This window comes from Lissotriton vulgaris, chromosome 2_1, assembly GCF_964263255.1.
Source record: "Lissotriton vulgaris chromosome 2_1, aLisVul1.2, whole genome shotgun sequence".
In the NCBI taxonomy this organism is placed as follows: domain Eukaryota; kingdom Metazoa; phylum Chordata; class Amphibia; order Caudata; family Salamandridae; genus Lissotriton; species Lissotriton vulgaris.
In genome coordinates, this window is record NC_141687.1 from 869,291,525 (window position 1) to 869,307,839 (window position 16,315).

Consider the following 16,315-nt stretch of genomic DNA (forward strand, 5'->3'; position numbering starts at 1 on the left):
TTTAATGAAATTTTGTACTAGGGGTATTGTTTTTAATGATAAATAAATTCTGTTACATACTCAAATATAACTGTGGTCTTCTTTGTAAGTGCTTTATAGTCTGACAATGGTATGAGAAGTGTGTTGGATGTGAGTAGAGATGTGAGGCCTTATTGGCTTCGACACAAAACGATACTTTGTGGTTGTAACCGACCAACTAATTTATTCACGCTGCACCTTTACTTTACATTCATTTTACTTTAACTGCCAGTTGGAATCTATTCACCTCATTTCGTTCCTTTCTGGTCTCTTTAGGAATTTAACCCCTGAAGAAGGGCGGTGTATCTGCCCAAAATGCATTGGGGCCGATACTAATGCGCTTACAGCATTATGGATAATGGTTAATGGATCTATAAGAATCATGTAAACTGCTCATGAAATTCATGAGCATAAACCATTGCAAACTACATTAAAGAATGTATTGATTGCAACCTTTGGATTATTTGAGCAAACTTGCCACTTTTGGACCTCCGGCAGTGCACATTGAGGGACACTTCCCAGTGGGGAAATGCAACTGCAGTTCTTTTCATATGCCCAGGTTTAGGGGACGATACCTCAGTGCACGCCCTCAAACTTGATTAATTATCAAATCACACTGGTGCAATTTGAATACCACGGAGTGCGTGAATCAACAACTTTTGCATGTATACATACACACACACTGTAGGTTAATAGTAATATAACCAACATTAAAAATAAACAGTAACACATGTGGTGAGTGGAAGGGGAGGGTCATACTTTTTAATTCACAATTCAGCTCTCCCCTCCATCTTAGGAGACCGGAGTGGTCTGCCATACAGGGTTAGGGATTAATCGTAAGAAAAAAAAGACAGTCATATTTTTTTGCCTTTCCCAGGAATCTTTGTTTAACCCACCAGTACAGTAAAAAAAAAATCTAAAATAAGATTCTCCAGGTAAACCATCCATAAAAGTGATAGCCATCTTGAGAAAAGAGAATTGTTCACGCACCCGCAAAGGGGAAGCAATTAGATACCCAATGAGACATATTTTTACCTGATCACAATTTCAGTTTGTTGAAATTTAGCAGTTGTCAAATCTTTGAATTTATGTTCAAATATTTTTTAAACTAGTCATTATAAGATGTAAAAACTAAACAGTTCTATTTCAGTTAATGGAGAAGTACCTTTGTGCTGATCTAGAAATGCTTCCAGCCCCATATGAGCTGCTACATTGAGGTTGCTGACCAAGGAAGGTAGTTTACAACTGGAGAATACATGCCTCATGATTTAAAATATGTCTGAAGAGTTGTAAAAAGACAGTTTTGCATCTATTGGATAATGTGATCAGTACTGTATAACTCGGTTCATCCAGTTCATCAGTTTTACCTCGGTCTACAGTTGGCATTGGTCCTGTTGGGAGTACTGTACCATCACAGACCACTTTGCTTGAAGGTGCACGGAGCAGTAATTTTCATAGTTTGTAAGACCTCAGCCATTATATGAATGAAATGTGAAAGATACAACCTACAATTAACAATATATCCTTGAAGATTAAATAAAACAGAGATACATGTTCTGCCTTTTTAGGTGCTATTATCCAAGTCTCATTCTAAGATACTTTCAAATTCTTCCACCTTACATGCAATTTTCAAGACTTAGAGCTGTATACCTTACATTGTCAAACATTATCAAAAGCTTAACATTTCCAGGTGGTAATGGCAAAGTTTTGATGCATACGCTTCACCTGAAGCACAGCAAAAAATATAGGAAGCACAGTGTGACTAAAGCCAATGGTTGACTAACAAGACTAATCACCACACTGAATAGGGAGCTAGGATTTGCAGCCTGCACCTCCAGGTAAATCACCAAAGTAAAAACAGGCCCTTTTACACAGAACGCTATCAGCAGATATTTGGGTCTGCTCTTAACATTGGACACATTTCAGGGACACCTGTTTTGAGCGTTGTGCTGCTTGACCGATGTCTTGAACACAGATAGGACCGATAAGAAAAGACACAGATCGGACAACTCCAAGCGCTGCACTTCTAACACCAAATCAGTTTTGTCAATTTCAATGGGTGAAAATTGGTAAAGGTGCACGTAATTTCTGTGGTAAAAAAACTGAGCCAACCAGGCCAGTATCACCTCAGGCTAAAAGCTATTGTTACATGAGCAGGATGGACGAAAATAACAGGGTCGGCTTTGCAGATGAAGATTGAATTCTCTAGCCATGTAAATGCTACATTAACGATCTTCTACATTGGCAAAGCCCTGATGTACGCTGGTGAATATGCCTCAACAATGAAAAAGAAACTGTGGTGGGAGCAACCCACAGAAAATCTCAGTTAGAGGAACTTTGTGAGGTTAGCTGCAGGATGCAATGGTAATAACGGTGTTACCCAGCAATGCTCAATTACCAGAATGGTAGTCTTTAGTGAAAGCTTGAATTCTCATCCTCCCCGCACACAATGGATGGCACATCATCGGTTACACGTGGGTAAAAGCATCCTCTCAGCAGAAGTAAGGGTCAACGTTGCAAATAGTAATAGTAGTAACACACCAACACACACCGCCCAGCCCACTCAGTGGACTAGCAGGTTCTTGGTAAAGTGTTTCAGATTTGGAGACTGCAAATCAGTTCAAGTCCGAGCTCGTGAGAGCAAAAAGTAGAAGACAATGAAGGCTCCGATGAGCCCAGCTGACACGTAGCACAAGAGCTTGCGGTTGTCCCGGCCTGACCGTGCCATGCTAGAGAAGCGCTTCACACTACCAGTCAGCAAACCGGTCACACTCATGAAGTCAGAATCCTAGAGGACAGAAGAGAAATGAAAAGATCAGGCGCAACCTATATCTCATGTTCACTAAAGTTAACTAGAAACCAAACAAAATAAACGTCCCATCTTCAATACAGTGCTTTTGAAATGTAAGGATCAAACACAGACTGCTTTCCATATGTTACTTTACTATAAACATCCCCTCAGAGTAGGCCCTGGAAGTGATGCATTCTTACCATGCCATCCACATACTTGTTCTGATCTTCTGCATCTTTGTCAATGTCCAGGGCCAACTGCACAAAAAAACAGAACACATGAGATAGCGACCAGGAAACATAAGACAATGTTGGGACAGTTCAAAGCTAGTGAAACAACATAGCAGTCATAAAACAATCCTCACCTGAAAGCAAGGTACAGGAAGGTTCCAGTGTGCACAAGTTGTTCAAATATATAGCATAAACCACGATAAACTTTGTGCCTTGGACACTGAATAGAGAATACACCTGGCCTTTAGAGTAAAGGCAATATCAGCTTTGCGGCTAACACATTTTACAGCCTGCCCTCTGCAAACTAAACAAGATGAATGTCATGTAAATATCCCTCTTATTCCTAGTAATCTAACCCCATCAGTACCATTCCTGACTCTACAGAAGTGCATTGTTTGAATACGTGCAATACCAGTCTTCTCCTTTCCTCATACCTGACACAATACCTTGCTCTGCACCAACGTCCTCTGCTGTTGGGTCTCATAGCTCAGGTGACTCTCGGGCTTCCTTTTCTGCATTGAAAATTTGTGTAGTGTTTACTTGGTCTACGTTATGGTGGTTCCCAGCAATGTAAACATTATGAGCAGGACACGCTGTAGGGAGTAGAGATGTGAGTGTGTTTTTTCTGTGACACCCATAGAGTGAGGTGGAAGAGCAGCCTGGAAGGAGTGCAAAGTGCACTCTCCATTAAAATGGGAGAACACCTGAGAGTCCCTGATCAAAGTGGAGTGTGGCCCGGGAGGCCTTCCCCCTCCAAGTGGAGTCGGGTGGTAGCAGCTCTTTAGGTATGCGGACCCTGAAGAGCAAACAGTCAGGAGAGAAGGAATAGTGTAGAATATCTGATCTGTGGACATAGACTTAGAAGTGCTGTTTCTTTCTACCACATACTTCACTCAACTGTTGTGCTGGTGTCTGCAGCACACGGAGCTTGGATGCCTCAGATGTCATCTCCAATATGTATTGCAAAAGCTGGCACCTGGCTAGAGTCAGGAATAAGAGGTTGTGCATGTTGGCTATCTAGTGAGAAATATGCAGGGATGCCGGGGAGGGGGTCTTCTCAATTGCTTAATCATCTGCATTCGCTAGTGATTGCCACACTCACCTAATACCAGACACCACACTTGATCCAGGTGGGTGGGTATACCTCTCCAGTGGTTCCCTATCTCTCCACGGAGTCTGACTTATGTCCACATTTCCCTCACGTTTCACCTTTTTCTGAACTGTGCACTAGAATTATAATGTTGCACCACTGTCTGCCAGGAGGCCAGAGTCAACAGAACAAACCCTGATGGCAACCACATAACCTCCTTCCTGGGCTACATCCACTGCTCTCTTTTCCAAACTCTTCATCCTTGCTGCATCTGTTATTCAACTAATGAGGAATCTTTGGGGTCGAACTCAGCGGATTTGGAACATGCAAATCTCAAGGATCTTCAGTAATCACCAGAGTGGTCACTACTTTACCGTGGAGTGCTTTTTGATTAAATTAGGCTTGTGAAACAGCTAAACAGGTCTCTAGACCAGATCTAAAATTTAACTAGCAACCCATTGCTCCCAATATGCAAAAGCCTTGGTAAACTGGAAGAAAGAGCTACCTACATTCAATGGTCAGCCACCTTCGAAGAAAACAACCTTTGCTCTTGACATTCAAAAAGGTTTTGGTCTAGGTTTAGTGCGGAATCAGCATGAATTACAATGTGGGATAACATCAGTACTACAGTGGATTCAAAGGAAGGTGCAGCGTTTCAGCCATGGGACAGGTCCTGTGCCTTTGACGCAGTCTTAGAACTGGCCTTTACAGGATTGCTTCTTTCCCATCTGACAAATACTTCATTCTATCACTTTCTCCCTTTACTCTGCACTGCTTCCCTCAACTGCCAGAGTTACTCGTGTTTGTATCATTTCTCATCTACTATTTAGCTTAGTTCATCAACTCATTCAAACTCATCTGATACAACTACACCAATAGCACACACAAAGAATACTAAAACTTGAAAATCCATTTAAACTCGATTCATTTGCCCTGGGCAAATGCTTTCTGTTTACAGTCAGATGCAAAAGGAACATCACAAGCTTAATACATCACACACTAGGATATAGCCAGTGAAAAATGGATCATCTGCCACTCCTCCACCATACAGCCTAAAGAGCATGGCTCACCCCAAAACAATCGCACTAAGTAAGAAATCTAGGGGCTATTGTGCGTTCTAACCTCTCCCTATGCCACAACGAATCAAGTTACATGTGTAGCCTTTTACATAATGAGAAACTCACATTATTTTTTCCCATGGCAGGACTTTCTCTCAAAGGATACAAGCCACCATCATTTAAGTAACCTTCAGACTAGTCTATACCAGTGGTATATACCTTACAGTCTCTCTTCATGTGAACTGAAAGTTATAGAAAGCTGCTCCAAGACAAGAACTTAACCTTCATATAAAGACTTGCATTGTACCATCACTTCAGTCTATGCAATGGGCAGATTTCAAACCAATGTATGTAGTTTATCCTGCCATTCACAGCTTCTAACCTGTTCTTTCAGCAAAAAGGTCTTAATTCTTAACTCTAACTTAGAAGTTTGTGATCAGATGGGCTCCACTCTTGACTATTCCTCCCTCCCAAAACTTTTGGATGGTAGATACACCTTCTTGGCTCAGATGTCTAAGTTATGGAACTTTATCGCGTCTAGAAATAAGAATATTTTACAACAATCTTGAATTTTAGAGGGCAGTAAAATTACTATGAGCTCCGAAATAAAAGGTTGGGCATCCATATGAGCATCTGCACCGAATATCGCTGCACGTCTCTCAACACCCCCTGAAAGACCTCTAAACACTAACAACATTTCAACCACAAACTCTGAAAGCGAGCACAGGAGCCCAGTGCAACCTGGAGCACCTTGAAACCTCACTATGTAGCTTTTACAATACAATACAGAACAGTAAAACGGTGTAGGAGCTGGAAAGACAGGCAAGCCTCATTGCCGCCTAATATACATGGTCCCTCCTGCACTATGCTGTCATACTTTAGAGAATGGCCATCACTGGACAACATTGCTCTCTCCAGGCAAGGACTTCAGAGACAATGTTTGCAGTGTACATGAGTGAGAAAACGTTACGAATGGGCTGCATATCATCACATATAGACATGTGGAATAACAAGAGGAAGAATGTCGAGCATCACTGCTCAGCAGGTTGATTCTAATTTTGAGCCGAGAATGCAGTCACCAGCCTTCTGGGACAATCAGTGAAACCCACCAGGAATTGGAGAAGGTGAGCTACAGTGAAACAACACTTCTTGAGGGCAGGGGACCCGGGTAACTAGGCCTGGCAGGTTGATCACACATCAGGTTTCCTTTGCTCAAATGCATCATGATCAAATGATTGGTGGCAACAATTAGGATGTTTATTGATTCACACTTTGTTGGCATGTAGAAACTAAAACAAGTGCTGCAGTTTGATCTGTGTATGAGTGACTAGGTTGGCCTGCATTGCCTCTGTGTAATTCTCCCCCCCCCCACCCTCCGGGACATCCTTACTTTTGGTAGAACCTGGCTTGAAAACCACATTAGTCACATTACAAGTTGTCATTGGACATTGCAGTCTGCCACGCTCTGTTCATTTCAATTGCTTTCCCTGCTTCAAGACAAGTAGTGATGAGTTTGGACTGCAGCATCTACTCTACCTGCCCTTCCTACCATGCTTCTCTTCCATAGCCCTGACTAGTCAATCTTTACGACATTAAACTTAGACCCAAATGAGAATCTCATGAATCACAATCGCACATCTCACAAGCCATTTAGTAACACAACTCACCACTGATAGACCGCACACAGTAAGCATCACTTTATGAAAAAAAACATTGGTAATTGACCGATTACAAAGGAAAAAGAGCGAGCGGGGCGAGAGACCTTTTGGAAATGCAGCAACGATGAAAACCCCAGGAACAACCTCAGTACGGTAAGCAAGCAACACAACACAACACAACTGATTCTATGTCTAAAGAAAAGACCAGGCCACCCTATAAATATGCTAGCTTCAGGCTCTGTCAACTACTACACAAGGGGTAGCAGCAACTTATATCGCTTCTTCACCATCAGTACAATCACCCAACACGATACAGGAAAGGCAGTAATCAGCCTATGAGCTACATGGTCCAGAGAGTAGAGCCTCCAAGCAGCAGAATATACCTCTACAACTGACTTCACTTAGGCAGAGGGTCAGAATCCCTGCACTCCCACTGCAATGCCCCCAGAAACACAACTCCAACTTGTGCCAACTTCACAACGGTATAGACAGCAGGTCTCAGACCTTTTCCTCCCTCCAATCTGCAGGGAAACCGTACAGTTATTCACACCACCCTTACTCATAGTGCCAGGGCACTTCTATAGACATCCCCCTTAAGATGCCCCCATGGATGAACTCACAACAGCAAAGGTTTGCATTAAAGTGGTATGCTGCCAAGAACCAGGTAAACATGCACGTTGCAAAAACCATGTAACATAACATATAAAGTAGCTAAAGAGTAGCCCAAATAAACTCTGAAGACTTGAGAGACACCAAAAAGATTACAAAGTGGATTAATTCAGCACGCCCAATGATCTGAGGCCTAAAATTCACAGGTTCTTTTTAATCATAAAACACCCTACTGCATCCGAAAAAGACACATGGGAGGAGTCCAGACGCTTCCTATTGCAGTAAACAACTAGGCTGGCAGATATTCTGTGGGTAGCTTAGTCTCTTTAGACACAAACATTTCTTTGGTTTTGGGTTTAGAAATTTCTCGCAATTAAGAAAAGTTTCTTCTCAGTTATTTCTAGATATCAATCTTCTGAACCAGTGTATGAACGGTTTAGATCTCTATATTCATCCTGGGTCAACCTCATTCACAACAGAAGAATACATTAAAAGGTTCAAGAACGACCAAGGTGAATTACCTTGAATATGTTTTATTCATTCTCTCAAGCCCAACACGGAGCAAAGAAGGTCCTTCCTGCCTTGTTTGCTAGCATTGCACAATCTTCTCCGCTTTCCATCATTCATGAATAGAAGATGAATCGAAAGTAGGAAGGCATTCCATGACAGTATCAACACTTCTTCCCCACCATAACAGCAAAAACAAGGAAAGGGCAGGACCAGATCTCAGGAGGAGATGGGTCTGATAAGGGAATCAAAGATGAACTTATCACTTTGGCTCATATCCAGGTGTGACCCTTCCATGGCCTGTGTTGTGGGACTATCAGCTCTTCAGAGTCTTCCCTGCAAGGACAGACAGCCTTCCAAGAGCTAGTGTGAGAGGAAAAGAGTGTACTTCAAAAAAAGCAAAGCCCCAAAATAAAACTTCAAAGACCCAAACCCTTAATCACATTTGGTATCTGAAAAAAGCCTATAAGGCGAGGGTGGGGCGTGGCCAAGATGAAAGTGTGAGCAGACGTGTTGCTCTGTCGCTCCCGCCGACGGCCAATGCCAGCGTATTTAGCCACAAGACAACCACGTATTTGCACCATCGAGAGAGAAAGAACCCGAAGGAGTTATGTCCCGGTGTGCTACCGGGGGGCTTGTTTTCCTGCTGAGAGTGGAGAACTGGCAGTGCTGCAGCTGGACCACGAGGAGGTGTAGCGCGGGACGGCAGCGACTGGCAGTAGATATCGGGGATCGGCCTGAGGGGACCCCGGGTCCGGGAGAGACCGGCTGCTGGCACAGTTTGCTGATCATCTTCCCCCCGTGAACACCATCAACGACTGGAACCCAATCTCCACTGAGGACACCATCCGCCTGATGAATTCCATCCACTCAGGATCCCCCACAGACCCATGCCCTCACCACATCTTCAACAAAGCAGACTCCGTCATAGCACCGCACCTCAGAGACGTCATCAACTGCTCCTTCACCTCCGCCACCTTCCCGGAAGACTGGAAACACGCTGAACTCACCGCCCTTCTGAAAAAACCAACAGCGGACCCCACCGAACTCAAAAATTACCGCCCCATCTCGCTTCTCCCATTCCCGGCCAAAGTCATCGAGAAAGCTGTCAACAACCAGCTCGCCGCCTTCCTCGAAGCCAACAAATCCCTCGACCCCTCACAATCTGGCTTCCGAGCAAAACACAGCACTGAGACCGCCCTCATCGCAGCAACAGACGACATTCGAACTCTACTGGACAATGGAGACACAGTCGCCCTCATCCTCCTCGACCTCTCCGCAGCCTTTGACACAGTCTGCCACAGCACCCTTATACAACGCCTCTATAACATCGGAATCCAAGGAAAAGCACTCGAATGGATCACCTCGTTCCTCACCGGAAGAACCCAGAGAGTCCGCCTTCCTCCATTCAAGTCCGAGGCCTCTGAAGTCATCTGCGGCGTACCACAAGGATCATCACTCAGTCCCACCCTCTTCAACGTATACATAAGCCCCCTCGCGGCCATCGCACGCCAACACAACCCCAACATCATCTCTTACGCGGACGACACTCAACTGATCCTTTCCCTCACCAATGACCCCAGCACCGCCAAAACTAACCTACACGAAGGAATGAAAGAAGTTGCCGAATGGATGAAACAAAGCCGTCTGAAACTGAACTCAGACAAAACAGAAGTCCTCATCTTAGGTACATCCCCCTCTGCATGGGACGACTCCTGGTGGCCGGAAGCCCTCGGAAAAGCACCCATCCCGACAGACCACGCACGGAACCTAGGCATCATCCTGGATTCTTCACTCTCAATGAACAGACAAGTCAGCGCCGTATCCTCATCCTGCTTCAACATTCATCGCATGCTCAGGAAAACATTTCGCTGGATCCCCTCCGATACAAGGAAAACAGTCACCCACGCTCTGGTCACGAGCCGACTGGACTACGGAAACACCCTCTACGCGGGTACTACCGCCGCAAAACTCCAGAAGAAACTCCAACGAATCCAAGACGCCTCAGTCAGGCTAATATTAGACATCCCACGCAACGAACACATCTCTGGTCACCTTAAAGACCTCCACTGGCTTCCCGTCAATAAGAGGATCACTTTCCGACTGCTAACCCACGCACACAAATCACTCTACGACATCGGACCAGACTGCCTCAACTCACGACTGTCCTTCTACACCCCCTCCCGCCAACTACGTTCTTCCAGCCAAGCCCTCGCCACTGTACCTCGCATCAACAAGACCACCATGGGAGGCAGATCCTTTTCATACCTGGCTGCTAAAACATGGAACTCACTCCCCGCTTACCTTCGCCTTACCCATAACCACCTAGCGTTCAGAAAGCAACTTAAAACGTGGATATTCGACCAGTAATCCTCCTCCCCTTCCTAAGCGCCTTGAAACCCTCTGGGTATGTAGTGCGCTATACAAATCCTATGACTTGACTTGACAGTTTAACACACCGGCCCTCAGCTTTTGAAGGCACCAAGGTTCCTACCCGCCCCAACACAGCAGAGACCGTTCCAGGCGTGGAGGAGGCCGGAGATAAGTTGGGCCTACCCGTCATCTTGGGGCGGCTCGGCGCAGAATCTGAGAGTCCAGGGCTGGTTGAGGGTCCCGGAGTCCGGTCGGGGCCCTCCCGCCCCAGCAACTGTCGGCCGGAGTCTTCCCCGGTGCAGCGCCACACTAACTTATGTCTCTAAAATATGGTTAAAAGTCAAAAGAAGCAATTTATTAACTTTTTGTTCTCAAAATCCCACTGACTTATTGGAAGGTGGAGGGGAGTCACACAATTACATATTTTAATCTACCCTCTAATTGGCTTACTTCCTTCATGTAATTGGTTTGATTAATACTACCCCGCTGTCATGCAACAGTAATCAGAGGGGAAAAATAGGAATTTTCCGTTGAAGTTTGTTGTCACACACTTACACTAATGTCTATCAGTTGATGTTACTTCACCTCGAACATTTTGTGGACCTGCCACCTCGTAAAACACAAAAGCCAAAGTCTAAAATTCTCTTGTAAAGCTCTCAACAGCAGATCCATGAAAACAGAGGGTGAGACCAGAGACGTTTGGAATCAGTTGTGTGTCGCACTTTTTCTCCAGCAAGCTGCACAACATCACTGATGCGCTTAGTGTCTTAGTTTGAGTGAATAAAGCATGCATGAGTAGACACAATTAGAGATGGAGAATGTGCTGCGAATGCTCAGGGTATGCCAGTATCCCATCAGGAGTCACTTAAGAAACCTATTAGGAGAAAAGCAGAGCTTCTATTACTACCCAGCTCCTGGTGGAGTTCAGTAGATACCATACTTAATTAAGCATTTACCTACATTTGTACACAGCTAAATAAACTCATTGCAGGGAACTTTCCTATATGTGAACAGTGAATACTACAATTTGGCAATGCCTTATGCTGGATTTTGAACCATCAATAGCATTTGAGAGCTCAAAGAGAATCAAGGACCTCTACAATTAAATATAGCCATAAGAAAAAAAGAGGGGAAAAAACCCAACCAGTGCCACTATGACATATGGCAGCCCGAGAACAGCGTCTGTGGTTTATGGGGAGAAGACGGCCTGCAGACCTTTGAAGCAATCATGGTATGCCGAAAGAAGAGTAACGTAGAACATCTGTGGAAACAGTATAGTTAAACTGCATTAAGAGAAAAGAGAAAAATGCAGTTTAGTGTTGCATTATTCAATTATTCAAAGTTGCACTGTAGAAAGGTTTATGGGGAGAAGACGGCCTGCAGACCTTTGAAGCACTCATGGTAGGCCGAAAGAAGAGTAACGTAGAACATCTGTGGAAAAGGTATAGTTAAACTGCATTAAGAGAAAAGAGAAAAATGCAGTTTGGTGTTGCATTATTCAATTATTCAAAGTTGCACTGTAGAAAGGGAAGGTGCTACTGCTCTGCTTTACAGCAAAGTAGGGAGAAATAGCTTGCCTTTCCATTTGGAACAGATCTCCTGAAAATGGACTCCAATGGATAGTTCATTAAAGGAAAAGGAAACAAGTGTTATTTCTGGCAAAGAGAAGCAATGAGTAAAAAGATTTAAGGGTCACTGACTGGTCTGAGGTGAAGCTGTTCACCCATTTACTTTTTGACCCCATTTACATTCTGATTGTGTTCCCCAGCCTGAAAGGTTTTGTTGCCAGACAACGGCATTCTCAGTCAGATTGTTTTGAAGTGCTGTATATCTTGCTGTGGAAATGTTCTGTTATTTAGTAATTCTTTTTGATTCCTTTTAAGTGTTTAGGGAAACATTTGCAGTCACGGCGTGTGTCACGATCCTGCGCAGTGTTACATTCTGTATAAAGACTGCAAAATATATACATAAGACGATGGACAAATGATGATGCATTTTGCATAGTTAAATGGGTAATGGAGTTGGGTAGTTCGTTTTAGTTTCTCGTTTAGGACATCAAATTGGATGTTGATGGTGTTTTTTCTTCTCTAAAACAATTGAAGGATTTTTCATATTTGGTTCAACTGAAAAGCTCATATGGTTATACGTTTTGATACAACTATAAATATAGCACAATGTATATCTTGAGTACATTTTCGTGGAGCTGTACTCTGTGCAGATGTGCATCTGGTGCATGAGTGCACTATGCTGAAGTGATACATCTAATTACTGTTTGGGGGTGTGTGTGTAGTGCTTGTAAAAGAGGTGTTCTGGATAATGCATGGTACTTTTTTCATGTGTCAATTGTGCTTCTTGAGAAACAAGACTTGTTAATTTATGGGTGATTTGACTTTGTTCTCCCCAAGTGGTACTTGATTTTGTGCATAGTCTGTGCGTTTTTTCAGTTAATAAGCAGGACTTGTTACTAGTTTTGTTTTTAGGTTGTTGTTCCTTGCTGGTTATGTTTTGTCGTCAGGCTTGGGTTGGAGGCTTTTTTATGTGGCTGCAGCAGAAGACTGGTTGAGTGTCTTGTGTGTGTGGTTGGATTGCAGGTAGAGCAAATATGCAGTCATGCATTTTCCTGTTGTAAATGGATATGGAGTTAGTACAATACTAGTGTATGGACCCCTAGACAGTTCCATTGATTGGTGGGAACAAAGAAACCCCTGTAAATTGAAAATTACATGCAAGACTGCAGGCGTGTGAGAAGGCTGTAGTTGCAGCTTTCTATTTGTAGTTGTACTGTTCACTATCAGTCCTGGGTATGTAGTCCTCAGGCTGGCGTAATTGTTTGGCTGGGCATGGAGTCCCCAGTCAGGTCTGGAGTACAAGATGGGGGATGACGGGAGACAGGTCTGGAGTACAAGATGGGGGATGACGGGAGACATTTCCAACAGACACTTTGCTTGAATCAATCATGGCGACCCGGGGCTTGGAGCACAAACGACGAGCTAATGTCTTCCTATATCCTGCAGAGGAAAATGGAGAGAAGCAGAAAGAATCAGTCAAAGGTGCAATGGCCGGGCTTTAAGAAAGTTTTATTGCCACCATGCTGGGTTGACCGCCGCTGTATGGTCTCATTAAGCGGATGCAGTCAGAAAGCAGAAGGAGGGCGCAGGAGAGAGCGCCGCATTTCTGAGTAATATCAGAGAAGAGAGGACTGAGAAACTCCTGTGCAGAAAACGTGGCTGTTATTTTGTTGGCTTTTTCAGCTGAGTGGAAGTGACTTGCAGACTTATGGACATTTGCAAAGAGGAAGCTTGAGATGCTCACTTCTACCTCGGTCCGTGCCTCTACTTTTCAGAATAGTAGCATTGCTTCTGCCACCGCTGCTCATCCGACTGCCCGGATCTCCCCATGTCAACGGGTCTAGTCGAGCACCGATGTAGGAGCGAGGATCCTTTGAGGAGGTAACAGATTTCACAGCACTATGAGAAATGCATGCCTTTTTTAGGTGTCAGCTACATTGCGCTTGCAGGGTCTCTTCAAGACATGTTGTATATACTTTGTGGGCTTCAGCCCGCCCATAGGCTCCTAATGTGCTGGCTCCATCATTGCTCTCTTATTCTTTCTCCCCATTTGTTCATAGCAGCATTTGCCATGCTTCTGGCTGTATTCAGCCCTCCCTGAAAGCAGGGACTAAGTACTATACAATCCACTGGTCACCATCTTACCATCTGTTTACGAACTATTTTTTTCTCTTGAAAAGCAATTGAGACAATCGGTTCTGTTTTCACTCCCTCCGTGCTCCTCTGTAAACAGGTCGGTAAATCTTGTTCCTATCTCCTCACCTTTGATGTGCATTCAAATACAGAGGTCAAATGTCAGACACTGTTTGCCAGTCTTCGGTGCATGTTCAGCTCTCTCCAAACTCACAGGCACATAGGGCAAGTCTTGTTTTCTCAAAGGTGAGGTTGAAGAGTATTTTATTAGGAAGCTGCATGACAACGCTCTGCTCAACCAGCACAGGTCTAGCAGGATGTCTCGTATGGATATATGTTGATACCACGCATACTTTTAGCACGCATACCATTACTACGCATTTTTTACAACGCAGGACCCATTACCACGGATACCTTTACAACGCATTAAACTACAACGCAGGTACCATTACAACGCATACCATTACAACGTAAGTATAGGTAAGTATATAATATTTTAAAATAATGTAATTAATGTAATTAATAATAATTTAAATATTTTAATCAATTAATAATTATTTTATTATTAAATATTTTAATTAATTATATTAATTTTTATTTATTATTTTTTAAATATATATATAAAAAATGCCCCTGTACCACAAAACCCAAACCCAGCCCTGAAACCTAAAAATACCCCTGTACCCCAAAACCCAAACCCAGCCCTGAAACCTAAAAATACCCCTGTACCCCAAAACCCAAACCCAACCCTGAAACCTAAAAATACCCCTGTACCCCAAAACCCAAACCCAACCCTGAAACCTAAAAATACCCCTGTACCCCAAAACCCAAACCCAGCACTGGAACCTAAAAATACCCCTGTACCCCAAAACCCAAACCCAACCCTGAAACCTAAAAATGCCCCTGTACCCCAAAAGCCAAACCCAACCCTGAAACCTAAAAATACCCCTGTACCCCAAAACCCAAACCCAACCCTGAAACCTAAAAATACCCCTGTACCCCAAAACTTAAACGCAGCCCTGAAACCTAAAAATACCCCTGTATCCCAAAACCCAAACTCAACCCTGAAACCTAATACCCCTGTACCCCAAAACCCAAACCCAACCCTGAAACCTAAAAATACCCCTGTACCCCAAAACCCAACCCTGAAACCTAAAAATACCCCTGTACCCCAAACCCAACCCTGAAACCTAAAAATACCCCTGTACCCCAAAACCCAAACCTGAAACCTAAAAATACCCCTGTACCCCAAAACCCAAACCCAACCATGAAACCTAAAAATACCCCTGTACCCCAAAACCCAAACCCAACCCTGAAACCTAAAAATACCCCTGTCTAATAAATGTTATTTAAAAAAGATAAAATTACCTATAAACTTACCTAAACTTGCGTTGTAATAGTACCTGCGTTGTAGAGTAATGCGTTGTAAAGGTATCCATGGTAATGGGTCCTGCGTGGTAATAGATGCGTGGTAACAGTACTTTGTGCTAAAAGTTGTGTGCTAACAGTTACATACCGTCTCGTATGGTATTTTCAAGCTGTAATTTAGCTTACACATGCTGCCCAATGCTGGTGCTCATCTCTCTGGTGAATGTCTCGCTAACAGTCCACTGCAAATGATCCATTTTCTGCCCTCCGCATGCACGCATCTGTGCACCTTCTCCACAAGCTCATAGTGTAGCATTCACAGTGGATTTTTAGTCTTATCTGTACCATCTTTTGATGCATGATAACAGGACTGGGACTTTCCTTCGTATACACATATTTATTTTTGTAGCTCCTGCTTGCTGCTTTTGAGATATTTCACTGCCCTTCAAAGTTATACAAGGTGTGGCCGGTGTGAGACCCCATTGACCTTGTTTGAATAATCCGATCAACAGAGGGGACACTTTCATGTCAAACTCGATTTACGAACAGCAGTGCCTACACTGTAAACCCTTGTGGTTTGAGAGTACAGGAACTGGCAAAGAGTTCTCTTGCGACACACAATAGACTAAACAAACACTTCTCTACCTATGCAGCTGAAAGCATGGACTAATTTCGGTCTAAGCCTACAAGACAGCGCATGTGCTGCATGTTGCAAGAATGCATTTATTTTTTTTCATTATTTACGTAGTTCTCTGCTCCCTTCATCATGTTTTGTGTTCCTGTCTGTATGTTTGCTTTAATGCAAACGTGCCCCTCACCTGTTTTAGGAGCCAGTGGCTTTTGCACACCCCCGCCCACCCCAAACCACCCTGTATTGCATCTGTCAATGAGTCTCTCCACAGATTTTGGAGT

At 43.8% G+C, this 16,315-nt stretch overlaps 1 protein-coding gene across 1 annotated transcript in view; it reads right to left on the reverse strand.

The window, feature by feature from the left end:
* Nucleotides 1-754: 754 nt before the first annotated feature.
* BET1L (Bet1 golgi vesicular membrane trafficking protein like) overlaps nucleotides 755-16,315 on the reverse strand; it is an 87,243-nt gene continuing 71,682 nt past the window's right edge. The window contains exons 3-4 of the mRNA XM_086956379.1: nucleotides 3,010-3,066; nucleotides 755-2,806 (exon numbers count right to left, since the gene is read on the reverse strand). Coding sequence (XP_086812505.1) covers nucleotides 2,639-2,806; nucleotides 3,010-3,066 — 225 coding nt within the window. The 3' untranslated portion in view covers nucleotides 755-2,638. The remainder of the gene's footprint in view (nucleotides 2,807-3,009; nucleotides 3,067-16,315) is intronic.